This window comes from Lutra lutra, chromosome 12 (assembly GCF_902655055.1).
Source record: "Lutra lutra chromosome 12, mLutLut1.2, whole genome shotgun sequence".
Lineage (NCBI taxonomy): Eukaryota > Metazoa > Chordata > Mammalia > Carnivora > Mustelidae > Lutra > Lutra lutra.
Window position 1 is genome coordinate 36543471 of NC_062289.1, and position 16606 is coordinate 36560076.

General features: G+C 45.9%; 1 protein-coding gene across 11 annotated transcripts in view; it reads right to left on the reverse strand.

Annotated features, from left to right (window-relative positions):
- Positions 1-16606, reverse strand: part of FHOD3 (formin homology 2 domain containing 3) — a 473175-nt gene that overhangs the window by 29491 nt on the left and 427078 nt on the right. For all 11 annotated transcript variants that reach the window (XM_047697409.1, XM_047697416.1, XM_047697413.1 and 8 more), the window contains 4 exons: positions 6610-6792; positions 5125-5244; positions 4268-4429; positions 183-373 (listed from right to left, as the gene is read on the reverse strand). In XM_047697409.1, the coding sequence (XP_047553365.1) occupies positions 183-373; positions 4268-4429; positions 5125-5244; positions 6610-6792 (656 nt within the window). The remainder of the gene's footprint in view (positions 1-182; positions 374-4267; positions 4430-5124; positions 5245-6609; positions 6793-16606) is intronic.

Here is a 16606-nt window from a genome sequence, read left to right on the forward strand (position 1 = left end):
ACATTCTATTATTGGGGGGTGTGTGTAAGAAAAACACCCCTGAAACAAACCTGCGCGAAGGTGTATTTTCTATGAATTTACAGTACAACTTCTGTAAACGTAACCTTCAGGTCATGGTTTGTAGACCATTTTTAACATGCCACTATATACAGGTGTTAACACTGGTTCCTTCATCCACTCACCTGTTAATTATTCTTCGGTGGACAATCTTTAAAATTATAATCCGCTCTGCACAGTCTTTTAGGAACTCTGACATTCTCTGTTTTAAAACTGGTTTCATTTCATGTTTTGCAATTGCCTTGAGGTGATCCCATGAAGCTTTGCATCTTCTCTCCATCTGACACAAATTATCCTGAAGTTGATCAAAGTCAACCTGAAAATCAGAGGGAGAACAATGGCAAACGGACTCAAACCGCCGGACACCAACCTGAACCAGGAAACTCAACTGCCTCTGGGGAGAAATAAACATCAAAACCAAATTTACATCTTGCAATACAAACATATTGAGGGCCTAAAAATTACCCACATGTGCATCTGTCATTATCTTGACATCAAATTATCTAGTGATAAAACTGTTCTCCAAATGAACCCAGTGCAAATATCACTCTTTTCTCCATCTCCCCCCGCCCCATATTTGGAAAGAAATCTTAGGAAAGTCTTCGGGAACTGTAAAGTAAAACATATCAAGGAACTCCAGTACAAGATGAACTGAGTAGATGTCTCACAAAATTTCTCAGAGTACTCTTGTTCTCGAGAGAGGATTTTTTCACTTAGGGTTACAGGAATATACCAGTCATACAGGGCGATTCTGATATGGGGAGACGGTCTGTTCAGGGGCAGACAGCGTCTCTTCACAGTGATCTCTTTTACACTGTGGGACAAATTTTATTTCTCCGCACATTCATTTATTCGACCCATGCCCGTGGAGAAACTGGTGTGTGTCAGTTCCTACACCAGGGGCTGAGAACGCAGAGATGGATGTTGAATGAGACTAAGCTGCTGATCTCACTCAAGGAGACTCGCTGTACGGACAGGTATACAGACCAAACACTGAGGAGGTACAGGACCCACTGTGCATGCGCGCATGCGTGCATGCGTGTGCGTGTGTGTGAGAAAGAGAGAGAGAGAAGTCTTGCTGGCAGATGCAAGCCGTGTGTGCAAAGAACAGATGTGACGCGGCCCCTGCTGTGCTCTTCAGGGAAGTGGGGACGTCCGGATTAACTGAAGTAGCCTGAGCTGAGGCTTTACTGAGTTTCTAGACTAGAAATTATGTGAATCAAAGAGTTTGTCATGGAAAAAAATGCACTTGAGAGCATTTAATACAGACAGCTGTGGGACCGGGGACAGAAACTGAGAAGGCGAGAAGGGGAGGCAGAAACACATAAATTGGTGAGCTTTAGAGAGGAGACTGAGGGCAGAGAAGTAGAAGTGCAGTGGGACATGGTGGGAGAAGGGGAATGCTGGGCAAATCAAGGTCAGAAGGAGAAAGCGGATGCATGGAGATGAGCTGCCATTGCTTAGACGACAGAGATTAAGAGTGAGCCTGGATAGCCATTTGTATGTCTTCTTTGGAGAAGTGTCTGTTCATGTCTTCTGCCCATTTTTTGACATGATTATCTGTTTCGTGTGTGTTGAATTTGAGAAGTTCTTTATAGATCCTGGGTATCAGCCTTTTGTTTGTACTGTCATTTGCAAATATCTTCTCCCATTCCGTGGGTTGCCTCTTTGTTTTGTTGACTGTTTCCTTTGCTGTGCAGAAGCTTTTGATCTTGATGGCGTCCCAAAAATTCATTTTCGCTTTTGTTTCCTTTGCCTTTCATCACTAGCCATCAGGGAGATTCAAATCAAAACCACATTGAGATACCACCTTACACCACTTAGAATGGCCAAAATTAACAGGACAAGAAATAATGTGTGTTGGAGAGGATGTGGAGAAAGGGGAACCGTCTTACACTGTTGGTGGGAATGTAAGTTGGTATAGCCAGTTTGGAGAACAGTGTGGAGATTCCTTAAGAAATTAAAAATAGAGCTTCCCTATGACCCTGCAATTGCACTACTGGGTATTTACCCCAAAGATACAGATGTATTGAAAAGAAGGGTCATATGCACCCCAGTGTTCCTCCCAGCAATGGCCACAGTTGCCAAACCATGGAAAGAACCAAGCATGCCGTGAGCCTCAATTTGCCCCTAAAAAATTCCACCCCAGAGACAGAGCTGGCCTGGCTGCCGTCTTAGAGAAGGAAGTGGTTGCCTGAGAACTGATCCACAGGGGCCACTTTTGTGTGTGGGAAGCCCCATGAGCTGTGCTCTGAAGCAAGGTCCAACCTTATCAAGTCAGACTGGGACGCTGTGGAACAGCTCAGGGACATGGTTATTCCACCCATGCCAGAGCAACCTGGCTCTTGGAGGCGGCAGTGCTGAGCCCCACAAGTGACATACTAGGGGATGGAGTGAAGGCACGGAGGGTTGGAGTTTCCTGAGGCTTATCTGGTGCCCGTCTACACAGAAGGACCCCTCAATACCCCAAAAAGCTTTGGGAGTAAAGGTTGAGAAGCGGTAGATGCCCTCTTGCAAGTCACAAGGAGCTGAGTCAACAGTCATCTTTAGCAACTGCCACAGTTAGTCAAGAAAATCGACCAGCACTTGTGGCTTGTGTAGCCAAACTTGGCATAAGGCTATGTTATTTTGTTATTACTTAACTAAAAACTGAACACCCTTTGGGAAAGTCCTGATCCTGGGGGTCGGGTGGGGGTGGGGGCAGTCACTGGGGGCCAGCCTGGGGTCCAGACTCCTCGGCCAAGCTACTTTAGTCCTAGGTGGCCTCTACCTAGAAGGCGGCCCTGGGAAAAAACAAAGGACCACAGACAACTAAGGGACGGACTTGTTCTGTGTGGGTCGGGAAACAGGACAAAGATGACTCTAGCCTTGCAGCAGGCCCTGTCTAAGAGGGAGGTATTTCTAACAAATTGCCTTCTGGGAAGGTGCTTGTGGCGGGTGTCAGAGCAGCCACTGGAGGTCCCCCAGCTGCCACAGGCAGAGAGGCTTCTGGTCTTGGTTAGGATCCTGACATGCTGTTTGAAAAGACTTCAGAACAGTGCCTGGCACACAGTAAACGCAGGAAGGGTGCCTGGGAAGTAAAGGAGTCCATGTTCTCAGAAGCCTGTGGTCAGCTCTTACAGCTGGGGGATCGCCGGCATGCCTCCTTCTGCCACAAGGCAGGCCCACAGTCAGGCCGGCCCAGGGCCTTCTGCTTGCTGTAACTGGCAACTGCCTGCCTGTTGCTCCCGAGGCAGGTGAAGGAGGGTCCCAGCCCCTGTGGCCCCTACAAGCCAGTTCTGTGGGAGAAGGTGGCAAGATTGAATTCCGTGAAGGAGACTCTGGCAAGGCCCCTTCCCCACTGCCCACCATTCTATCTCCTCTTCTTATACTAGGGTCCAGAGTGTCCCAGAGCTAACAGTCATTTGCTTTCATCTCCTCAACTTGCCCAGGCTGGGTTTCCAGGAGTTTCCCTCACACTGGCTTGACCCCTGCTGCCCTATTCAGCTTTTCCCCCGGCGTCTCCTGCTGTTCCTAAGACCCTCCCATCGTCCAGCTGTGCTGTGCTGGGGACTCCCCGGGGGTGGTTCAGCCTCAGTGATGCTCCTGCAAGTGGGGCCGCTGGGTGTCCAGCTAGTGCCACTGTCTCTGTTCTAATAAACCACAAGTTCATGAAGATTTCAACTGTGCACTCAGTGTAAGAGTCTGCAGCCGAGGGGCCAGAACTATATACAGTTTACAGCCCTGTCAACTGTTTCCTCTGTGTAAGATCATAGGAAGAGCCAGCCAATCTATGGGTGCACAGAAGGCCAGAAGCCCTCCGTTTCCTGACTCCACGCCCCACCACAGGGTCCTATAGAATTCTGAGGAGGAGCCAAACTGCATCGTTAAGACATTTGTGCCCACCGAAAGCCAGTGGAGAAGTTTCCATGCTCGGGACAGTCCAGGCCTGGAGAGGAGCACTGCTCCACAGCGGGTGCAGGGCCTAGGACCGGGACGGCAGACCTGCCTCGCATACCTCAGCAGGAAAGAATCTGACGGAGACCCAGCAATGGCAAAAGGATCTTAAAAGCCCATTGGGAATGGCGTCAGACAAGTCATATCCACAAACCCTAGAGCAGGGGCTGCCCTTGGACATTTTTACTTAATAGAGTCTGTGCTCCTCAGAGATGACTGACAAAAGATCCAACAGCTGAGGAAAAGGTCCACTCCTCTCTGCCCACGGACCTACCTTGGCTGACCTGGTGACGGCCCCGATCTCGGAGTACAGATCAGAGCTGTCTGGGAAGTTTTCCACCACCATGGTGCACACGTGGTGGAGAAGCGACTGCTTGTGCACGGTGTCTTTGACTTCTGGAACCTTCTCGAGGTAGCTTAACTCAAACGCTTTGGCCTGTGTGGTAAACATTAGATAAGGGACATGAATAAGTTTTATACAGAAAGCCACAAATGGCTAGAATCAATGCCCTATTGGGGGTGCCCTAATATTTAGTTCCTCTGCGACCAGAACTTCTCAGGCCACTTGCTCAGATCACATACGGACAAGCCACAACTGAGCGTGAATAAGCCTCCAGCCCTTTCCCACCACAGCCATCAGCCACGAGCTGTCCCAGGCCTCTACCCCTGAATCAGGGAGCTGTGGGGCTGGGTCTCCCCATCTGGGTATCTACAACTTCCTTCTCTCTTTGTCATCTACTTTTCTACTTCTTGACCAAAGACAGGCCAATTTTTTTTTAAAGTTGGTTTATAATGTGCCTAAGTACAAATACTTGAGTGATAAGTTTAGGAAAAAATGGGGGAGGGAGGTGGAAGAAATTCTTTCCAATGTCAGTTTTGAGAGTAGCCAAGCTTCGTAAGGAACAGGGTGCTTACTTTTCTAAATTTTCTTACTTAATAACAGGACACAGACTTAAATAAATAGGCCATGATAAGTTAAGGACAAAATTCCTTCTAGATTTTCCAGAAAGAAAATACAAAGGTTGCTTCATTTGTGCTTTGGGGGACCAGAGGTACAACCTCCCTCAGCAAATGAAGGGCAGGGATTTTGTGACAAGGGAGGTAGGACAATAAGGGATATAAGACACTTACATTAGTTCCATTTAGAAAGTTCCCAATGGCTAAGAGAGTAGACAGGATAAAGCCCAAGGTTTTATTGTTCTCCAGTTGGTCTATTCCTTCCTTCAGATCCAAAAGTGGTTCTGCCACTTCCTTTCAATTACAAAAAGTTGCAAGGTGATGATAAAGAATGCACATTTTGTCTTTACTTTGTTCTTTTTAACTTTTGTACAGGGTAACCACAGTGGAGTTCTCCTTGTTGTAAGGCAGTCCCATGTGGCGGGCCCATTCTCCTAGGTATGGAAAAGTGCCAAGAGGCAGCAGGGCAGTCTAGGCCTCAGTGGAGACCAAATGGGAACATACGGCCACCGGTGCTGGGGTGACAAGTCTTCCCCTGTTCCTGCCCATCCGCCAGGCTCAAGCAGGACCCTTAGACCACCCTCCCCTCTTCTCTACTTCCTTCACATGTACCTTCAGCATTTAGACCATGGTCTTCCTCTTCACTTTCCTCTTCTAGGCAGATGTCACCAGGAACCATCCCTCACTGTCCCTGGACCCCTCAGGTTTCCCAACCTCCCCTCTGGGCACTCTGGGCTGGCCACCTCTTAGCCCCGGTTACTTTCTAGAAGACTGCCATCCTCATTTCTGCTACTGCCTTCATAACTCCCACTCTCTCAGACTTCCACAATGGTTTTGAGACTACATCACACCAAGTCACCTCAGCAGTCCTATATCTCTTCTTCCTCACTTGATTTCTGAATAAATTCAAACACCACAGTTCCCTCCTGATGCCCCTACACCCACTGTCACTTATCTGGTCCTTAGGATAAACCTGACACCTCCTTTGCTAGAGGCTGGAGACCCCAGAGGCTCTTATGCTTTGGATCTGTCCCCTTTGGGAACTTCCTCTCAATTAAGCTCATTCTAGCTCACCTTCCATCTCTTTCCTCTCTACTACTTCCTTCTGCTCAGCCTGTAAAAATACTCCCATTTCCCCAGTCCAGAAGACAGTCCTTCCACACTACTCACTCAGATAAGTCTTCCCTTGCTGTCACTGTTAAGGTCCCTTTCCTTCTAGTTCCCTCTCAACCTCTTAGAGTAGTTTGCCCTCAACTTCCTGCAGAGGTACTCTCTCAAAGTGACTCTGCCAGGCCAACTGCCACAGTCAAGGGCACTGTAGGTGATTGTCATCAGGTGGAAGGATTAGAAGTCACTTTCTATTTAGTGCATTTGTACATTTTCCAAATTATTACAATGAGTTACACAGTCAGAAAAATTTTTTTTTTAAACCAGTCATCTGGGAGCCTCAAGCAAAGGTGCCAGATGGGGCCAGGCAGCCCCTGGAGAAAAATGTCTCACTGCCATAGCCAATCACTTAGTGTAGCTACAACCTTATTATCATTAACTTGCCCTTCAAACCCTCACTCAAGAATGATACTTCACTACCGTCACCAATAAAAAACTGACTTTCTCAACACTGCGGGGGAGGGTTGGCTAACTCCCTTCTTAAGTGTGTACCTTTTCTGTTGTTTCGTAATCCATTTTGAACGCCCAGAGGTGGAGCCGAGCCGAGAGCTCGCTGATGGAGGAGAGCGTGAGGAGGAACTGCTCTGCACTGCCCAGTGGCACATCAGGGTTGGCCAGCTGTGCCTCCTGGATCTTCTGCTTCTCTTCCTCGGTGGGAATCATGGTTAGAATTTTCTGGAAGGATGGGACAATGTAGTATATTCTTAGTGATGGACCCTGTCCCAGCCCTCTGACGTTGCCAAAATCATACTGTGATTTTCCAAACAGGTAGTAAAGAGATTCTATCATCAGTATAAACCAAATACTGTAGAGAAAAAAGGTATCAGGTAGACCCTAAATTCACATTCATTTATTTTAAAATGCTCTCTTTATCTCTTTCCTTTGATCTCCTGTTTCAAGAGGAATTTAAATAATTTGCCCTAAATTTTCTGGGTCTCAAACATGAAGCACATTCTAGGTAAGAAAGGGGGATGGGAGGTGAGAGAAAGGAAAAACATAATATAGAAGGTTAGAAAGCAGCTCCCTGTTCCCAGGAAATAGAGAAAATTTGTCTCGACTATGTGAGAACTCAGACTGGCTTTTGCACATGGGGCATCACATAATTTAAGCTGTTTTAAATATTTAAGTCATATTTTACATTTTATGTGGAAATGAAAAAACTTTTTTCATTCTTATCTTTTTACAGAGGGAGAGAGAGCCAGGGAGGGGTGGAGGAAGAGGGAAAGGAAGAGAGAATCCCAAGCAGACTCCACATCCAGCACAGAGCCCCATGTGGGGCTCAATTTCACAACCCTGAGATCATGACCTGAGCTGAAACCAAGAATCAGACACTTAACCGACTGAGCCCCCAAATGAAAACACTTTAAACAGCATCAGAGTCAAGTCTGGTTGAGGAAAAATGATGACGGTATTTATAAAGAGAAATACCTACCTACTAATTAAAAAGCATCTTTTGCTTCCATTTGTTTCTAGTTAAAATTAATGATGGAAGGCAGAGGAGGCAAAAAGTCACAATAAGGGTTATGATTCTTACAGATCCAAATTTGTTAGTAACTATAAGTAGTATAAAAGAAAGTAAAAGTTTCCATTATATAACATTTCACCAACAACATTATTAAAGGTAAGGGGCCATTATTTTTCTCTCATTTCTCCTTCTTTAGCAGTTTGTGGTCACTTATGTTAATTCATTAATTCTAAGTAGCTTTGGTCGCTGCTTTCCAGTAGCAAGCATCTGGGCAGAAGTGGAAGGAGCTCTGGTTCTGGGTAAGGTGGGGGTAGACATCCTCCACCCCATCTCACTGAATGCAGCTCCACACCCTGGACAGCACGAATGGAGCAACTACCTGAAGATTCTAAAAAGTACACAGTGGCAGGTATATTGGGGAAGAAGATCACAATCGGAAATTCACTCAACTGGTAATGAGTTGACCACTTGTTCTGAGCTCAGGTAACCCCAAACCTGGACTGGGTAGCAGATGCAGACAGAGAGCTCCAGTGGAATCCTCTAGTGCTGACTTGAAGAACGGGAAAAGGATCTCCTAGTAGTGACAACAGTGACAGCAGGGCCTGGCAGTCCCCTACAACTCTGTGGGAGGGAAACTTCCCCTCCAATCAGTGAGGCTATGGCCCCATTAGGGCCAGACTAAGGGAGCAGTCAGGGTAAAGCTCAAGGTTTTATTGTTCTCCAGTTGGTCTACTCCTTCCTTTTGGGTCCCAAATTGGTTCTGTCACTTCCTTTCAATTAAAAAAATGGAAAAAAGACAATAAAGAATGTACATGTTTGCTTTACTTTGTTCTTTTTAATTTTTGTACAAGGTACTAACAGGTGGAGTTCTCCTTGGTAGAAGGCAATCCCATGTGGTGGGCACATGTTACCTAGGCACATGTTGTCATCCCTTCACTTGGCCCCAGACATGGGCACAGTCACAGGAAATACATGGCAAAGTGAGGTGACCAAGCACCAGCTTTTAGCTGGATGACCAAAAAAGAAAGCCCCAGGGAGCTAGAAAGTACTAGGGAGGTCAGGGAAAATGAAGAGCCTGGCAAAGCAAGTGCAATATGTTGTTTAAGAAGTTCTGGAATCATCCCTGAGCTGTTTAGGTGTGAATCTGACCTTAAGTGTCATATCAAAGACATTGAAAACTGAGCCGACACTGGAACCACGGCCCCAAAAAGGCAGCTCAGGCCAAGCCAACTTGCTTGGCCTGAATCCAAGCAAGTGGGAAAAGAATATTTTTTTTTTTTAAAGATTTTATTTATTTATTTGACAGAGAGATCACAAGCAGGCAGAGAGGCAGGCAGAGAGAGAGGAGGAAGCAGGCTCCCTGCTGAGCAGAGAGCCCGATGCGGGGCTCAATCTCAGGACTCCGAGATCACGACCTGAGCCGAAGGCAGCGGCTTAACCCACTGAGCCACCCAGGCGCCCCGGAAAAGAATATTCTAATTTATTAATTTATTTCTCCTTCCTTCCTTCCATCCTTTTTACAAGATCAGAATCTCTAGATAAAGATATTACAAGAAAACTATAGACTATAGACCAACATCCCTGATGAACCTAGATGTAAAATCCTGAACTAAACTATTTTAAATATGTAAATGTCAATATATTAAGTTATATAAACTTTGCTATACTTTATAAAGTAACATTAAAAGTAACAACCACAAGGTTGGTTCAGTACAAAAAAACAATCACTGCCATTAATCTATCATATTAATGATGTGAATAAGAACATTCACACAATGATGTCAATTGATGGGGCGCCTGGATGGCTCAGTTGGTTAAGCATCTGACTCTTGATTTTGGCTCAGGTCGAGATCTCAGGGTTGTGGGATTGAGCCCTGCATCAGGCTCTGCGCTCAGTGGGGAGTCTCCTTGAGATTCTCTCTCTCAGTCTCTCTCACCATCCTCCTCTCAAATACATAATCTTTTTAATAAGGTCAATTGATGAAGAAATATTTTTGATAAAATTCAACATCCATCCATAATTAAAAACTCTCAGCAACCCAGCAATAGAAGAAATCTTCTCCACCTGATAATTGACATTTATGAAAAACCAACAGCTCATATCATGCTTAATGGTGACAGACTGAATACTTTCCCTTTTAAGATTGGGAACAGGACAGGGTTTATAAAACTTAAAAAAGACTTACAAATCAGAAAGGAAAAAGCAAAACTATGTCTATTATAGACAGCATAATTGTCTATGTAAAAAATTTTGAGGAATCTACAAAAAGTTTTAAAACTGAGTTTAACAAGGTCATATGATTTAATGTTAATACATTAAACCCATTTTATTTCTATATTGATAGTAAACAGTTACAAACTGAAATTTTTTTTAAAAAGTACTACTTATAATGAAATATTTAAGAATAAATCTAACCAATCATATTCAGGATCTGTATGCTGGAAGGTAAAAATGCTCGTGAAAGCGATCAGAGACAACCTAAATAAATGGGATATATACCATGCTCCCAGATTGAAAGGTGCAATATATTCAAGATTAATTTTCCCTAAACTGATCTATAAATCTAACTAAATTCCAATAGAAACACCATCATGGATTTTTCATGGATATAGACAAGCTGGTTCTAAAAAGTTATATGGCAGGGTGCCTGGGTGCCTCCATGGGTTAAAGCCTCTGCTTTTGGCTCAGGTCATGATCTCAGGATCCTGGGATCAAGCCCCGTGTCGGCCTCTCTGCTCAGCGGGGAGCCTGCTTCCCCCTCTCTCTCTGCCTGCCTCTCTGCCTACTTATGATCTCTATCTGTCAAAGAAAGTCTTTAAATTTAAAAAAAGATTCACATTTCTTATTAAAATAAAATAGAAAGTTAAACGGCAAAACAGATGAACCAAAAACATTTGGAAATGGGTAAGGTCTACTAAACAGCTACAGGAACAAGACAGTGCAACACAGGCATGGGAAACACACACGGATCAGTGGGACAATACAAGGAGTCTGGAAACAGAAGACACAAATACAGCCCTGTGAGTTTGACCAAGGTGCAAAGACAGTTCACTAGTGAAAGGATAGTATTTTCAACAAGTGGTGTTGGAACTGGAATCCATATGCAAAAAAAAAAAAAAAAAAAAAAAGAATCTTAAACCTTAAATGTTACACATAAATTAACTCAAAAGGGATCACAGATCTCAAAGTCAAAGGTAACACTACAAAACTTTTAAAAGGAAACACAGAAGGAAATTTTTGTGACCCATGTTAGGACAATGAACTCTTAGACACAATGGCAAAAATGAATAGGTTAAGAAATTGAACTTCATCCAAGTTAAAAACCTTTTCTTCTGTGAAAGACACTGTGAAGAGAACAAAGACTAAACTATAGTTCCTCAAACCCATTAAGCACAGATTTACCATATGACCCAGCAATTCCATTTGTAGCTGTTGACCCCACAACAATGAAAACTAATGTTCACATAAAAACCCGTATGTGTCTGTAGCAGCTTTATTCACAAGTGCCAAAAACCAGGCCAAGCTACATGATCCTTGGACAGATGAACAGACCAACCATGGTACATCCTTGTAATGCAGCGGTGCTCAGCGATAGAAAAGGGACCAACTCTAGCTACACAGAACAACTTGGATGAATCTCAAATCATCCATTATGCTGAGTGAAAGCAGCCACCCTCAAAAGGTTACACTGCATGGTTCCACTTACGTGACATTCTCGAAAAGACAAAACCATAGTCATGGAAGAGATCAGTGGTCACCAGAGGCTACAGGTGGGTGAATGGGTATGACTAGAAAGAGCTAGTGTAAGACCTGTTCTGGGACACAGGATGGATCTGAATCCTGACTACAGGGGTCACTACATGATTTTATAGACTTTAAAAGTCCTAGAACCAAAACAAGTCAGTTTGCCTTTATGTTGATGCAAAAAAATTAAAAATAAAATTAAAAAACTGAACAAGACAGCCTAATCCATGCAAACATGCATATGACTGATTTGGGATCTGTCTGGGTGGGGTGTCTGGCATCCTGGGTCTGCTGAGAGTTCCCAGGGCTGGTCATCTCTATAGTTTCTTAGAAGCCAGTGGTGTCAGACTGCACTGAAGACACATGTTCCATGCTTTGGTCATGGTGACCCTGCAGAAGGGAGCCACCATTCCCTTCACCGTGGCCTTAACACTGAGACGGTGTGGGCGGAATCTGAGCATCCGGGCACACAGAAGGCAACAATGCTCTCGCTCCCACCTGTCCACACAGATGGTGTTAAAAAATAACTAAAACAATCCAAGCAGATGTCACCCCTTTAAAAACATCCAGGATCTGAGCTGAACCAGCCTTCAAAGCAAGAGCTGAATCTGTATTTTAATTTTCTTACCGCTTAAATTGCTTGAAGCATGTACGAGAATTTCAAAACAAAAAATTGTCAACACCTTTTCCCCCTTCCTCAGAAGGCATTTTCCTGCAATGACTTTAGCTGTTTCTTTCCTTTGGGAAAGTAATCACACACTCTTACTTTTGTTTTTTTACTTCTCTGACTAATTTAAACCATTTGTTCACCACTGAAGATTTATGAGGTTGCCATCGGTCAGTTTATTTCACTTTATTTTTTTTTACACATCCCCGGCAATAAAAATAGCCGTAAGATGGGGAAACGGTGGGTTGAAGCCACCTTTGGTGAGACGATAGCCCTTTCAAGGAGCAGTTGACAAGGGCTGAGTGGGAAGAGGTACCTTTAATTCGTTCTTCTACCATGTCTGTGAATTTACTGATGATTTTATGGTCACCATTTGGTTTCACAGGGAAAAAGACATCAAACAAAACCACTACGTAATAATCTCCATGTCTGTTTTCTTTTTTTTTTGCTTTCTCCCAGACGGTATCCCGCCAGCATCACTCTAAGTCTACCTTGCTTGGTTATCTCAAAACTGGAGTCCAGAGAAAACTAGAGCGGTCTCATTTTTTACAAACCCAAAGGTTTTTGGGCTTGGCCATGTCATTCACCTGCAGATAAGACTATCATGAAGAACTGTTCTGCCCCATGAGTTTCTAGAAGAACCTGGCTAGAGCTCTGGATGAGAATCTAGCCTGGGGATTTGGGGGACAACAGCAGAAAGCTGGGGCCCTTAGGGCTGGGGTTGGTCTGTGTACAACCCACATAACCTCATGAGTCAATGGTTCTCTATTCATGCACTTATTCTCCTGCAGGGATTTCTTCCCTTTCTTCTCAAGGTATCTTGATTATCTTTTCCTTCATTTTTGTGACTCCTCAGTGAGGCATGTGGGGCAGAAGTGGTCGCATCAAATTTGCAGGTCAAGTGCTTTGCCTGAAGGTCAGCTCGATCAGCCGAGGCAGAGCTGGAGAGCCACCAAGGAGACTGCTCCTACTTTCCCAGCACCGTTTCCATGACCTGTGGCTATTCAGCCAGAAAGGCAGAACCACGGGTGTGGCTAAGGCACCCAGCTGCAGGGACATTCTAGTTCCCTGGCCTGGCTGAGTGACCACGGCTCCTAGGCCTGGGCTCATCCGTGTGTCCAGCGCCCACTCGAACAGGGGCAACACAGCACACATGGCCTGAAAATGTGCTCTGGTTTTGTGTATGTGGCTGAAGGGACTTTCGGTTCCTAGGAAGCTGGCAGCTCTGGCAACCAAAGTGAGTCAAGGTGAGTGTCATTTGTGGCCAACCAATTGTACTACCCTCTGTAGATACCTACAACAGAAGTTAGAAAAGCAAGAGAAAAAGAGGAAAACCCTTCATACTTCATTTATGATAAGCTGATGGCATGCTTTATTTGGAAAAATACCATGAATACTACTTAGAGATGGACCCGAAATGTGCTCTAAAGTTTAATGCTCTTACGAAAGATTATTTCCTTAATGAAGTTAGTTAAGCACTCTCTCAGGTTTTCGTGACAAAGCCAGATACATATCACTGGGTTGCTAAGAAAAGCCACAGGATGTAATTTAATCCATCGTAATCACATTTGGTACACAGAGGTTTCAAATGGCCCCTTTAAGCCATGGTACCATGCTACAGTGCCTGCGTCCAAGAAGCAGACAGCTTGTTTGGCAAAAGGCCCTTCGGGCATTAGCTGGAAATCTTATTAGCAAAGATCTGTAAGTACACGACTTCCATCTCTTCTCAGTCCTGACTTAGCTCTTGAACAACAAGACTAGAGAGTAAGTTCTGGGTAGTGGCTCGGGACATGGATCTAGACCAGTTATGCCCCCTCAGGTCTGGGAGTTCACTGACCAGAGGTGGCAGGTGACCAATGAGTGTGTCCAGTTTCCACTGGACTCTTCAGCATGACAGACCAGAACTGAAAAATACACATGGTCCCTGGGGGTGCCTGGGTGGCTCAGTCGGTTAAGCAACTGCCTTTGGCTCGGGTCATGGTCTCAGGGTCCTAGGATTGAGCCCTGATTGGCCAGACTCCCTACTCAGCAGGGAGTCTGCTTCTCCCTCTACCCCTCCTCCCTACTTGTGTTCTCGCTCTCTTTCAAATAAATACATAAAATCTAAAAAAAAAAAAAAAAGAAAAAGGAAGAAAGAAAGAGAAAAATAGACACGGTCCCTGTATTCACATGGGCAGCCTTCAGATTGGGTATTCTCACAGGGATTTTTGTTCCCAGGGCACTTCTGACAAAGCTGGAAATGTATTTGGTTGTCACCACTAGGAAGGTACCACTGGCCTCCTTGGGTGGAGGCCAGGGATGCTGCTAACCATCCTATGACATAGGGGACAACAACCATCTAATCCAGAATGTCAGTAGTGACACAGTTGAGAAACCCTGTTTAGATAAACACTGTGATAAAAAAAAAAAAAATGTGCCGCCCCCCTCTGGTGTTGTGCGCAGGGTGCACTGGCTGAGCATTCAGGATACAACCAATGCCCAGGAAGGGTTCAGCAGTGGTTCTATGGCTGCGTCCTCCGGCTGTAACCATTACGCACATCGGCTACCTCCAGGGGGCGCCCTGCAGGTGGCGCTGTGAGGCCGAAGGCTGGCCTCAGGAGTCTTCTCCCTAACCTTTCAGATTCCCTCTTGTTCTTTTTGTCACATGAACCTGGGCCCTGACTGAAACTGGGACTCTCTCTCCTCATCTTCGAGATGGGGAACCTAATAGTTGTACCTCACGAGCATCTGTGTAGAGCACCTGGCCTGCTCCTGGCCCACAGGAAGAAAGCCACGGGAGTCACGTTTAGTGCCACGTTGTTGTTCCCATAGCCCTCAGCGGCACTACTGTTGTTATCATTGCCCCTTCCTGGATCGAAAAGGTCCTCACTGGAAACCAGTCAGGAAAAAAAAGTAATCTGCATTCTTCTAAAATCGAAGTAACTTATTGTATCTGAAACTTTCCCTACCCACAGAGCTACATTTCAGGAAAGAACAAAGGCAAAACCCAAAGGAATCAGTCTTTCCTGACAGACTTTCAAGTTCTCATGACAAGAAGGGGAAATATTTGTAACAGGGGAAGAGGTCATTTTTCCTTTCCATCAGGCTGGCTCTGGCTGCATTTGAAGCCTCTCTTTGTATGAATCTGAAGCTTTTGCAGTCTCCAAAGGACACTGCTAAGTAGGACGGCTGGCACGTGTGCTAGGCCCTACCACGTAGCTCGTCCTGATGAAAGACACATTGCACTGGGTTCTTCCGGCTCTCAGCTCCCACCTGCCTAGGGACCAGCCAATGCTCTTCTCTTTCCTCACTTCTGTGGGGGCCCCAGAGAGGGACTGCCTCACACTGAGGCCTGGGCTGCTGCCTTCTCACTGTCCAGCAGCTGCCTCAGTGATCCTCTCTGTACCTGCCTGCTGTCACCAGCTCTCTCCTGCCTCCATCGGCCGCATGCTCGCACTCCTCAGCTGCCCACCTAGGCAGATTCCCCTGCTCGGCTGCCTGGCTGAACTCCAGGGCTTGGGGCTCAATTTCCTTTCCAAGCAGAAAGCACATGCATGCTCCTCCTTGTGCCCGGCTCCTGGAACAGCGTGTGTGTGTGTGTGTTTCTCAGAGTTGAGCAGTTCAGACCTCACAGTGGTTTTCTAGTGTTGCCAGAGGACTACAAAGCCGGGTGGTTAAAACAACAGAATCCTCTCAGTTTGAGAGACTACAAATCCGACATCACGGTGTCTGCAGGGTGGCGTTCTCTCCGAAGGCTCCCCTTACCTCTTCCTAGCTTCTGGAGTTGCAGGCAATCCTTGGTGTCCCTTGGCTTCTAAACGCATCACCTCCCATCTCTACCTCGGTCATTGATGACAGTCTGTTCTGTGTGTGTCCCTCTGTTCTGGTCTTCACAGGATGGCACTCCCCTCTCTCTTTCTCTGCCCAAACTTCCCTCTTCTTATATGGACATTAGTCCCTGCAGTAGGGCCAACCCTAATTGAACATGACATTATCTTGATTGCCTCTGCCAAGACCCTATTTCCAAATAAGGTCACATTCTGAGCTTGTGGGAGGACATGTATTTTGAAGGGACACTGCTAACCCGGGATAAGGCTCTAGAAGCACAGTTTTTCCTGAGGGGGCCTCTTCTTTCCAAAGTACAGAGGGATGCCTGACCTGCTGGGTTCAGACCCACTTGGTCCCATGGGCCCCACTGCTCCTTCCCACACTTGGGGCCATGGACGAGCCTTGCACCATGGTCCTGGGCCCTTCCTCTCTGAGGGGCTTGCTCTCCCTCTGCAGCCAGTCTTCACTGGTCCCGCCCATTCTCCAGTCCCTCAGAGAACCCTGCACATGAATGAACCCCAACTATGGGAAGGCTTTAAAGGGATCCCAGCCTCCTTGCCAACAGGAAGGATTGAGTGGGTGTCACCCAACACCACAAAGTACTGTCCTCACATCCCCACGACAACCCAGTGAGCCCCAGGCTATACTGCCTATCCGGAGGAGCCTATGTGATGGGCCACTTGCCCCACTCACTCTTCATTATTAGAAGAGGAGATTTAACTTGCCACATGCAGCCCACGGTGGACACAGAATGGGGCGTGGCAGAAGAGCACTGAGCCCAGCAGGCCATGTGGTCCCAGCCAGT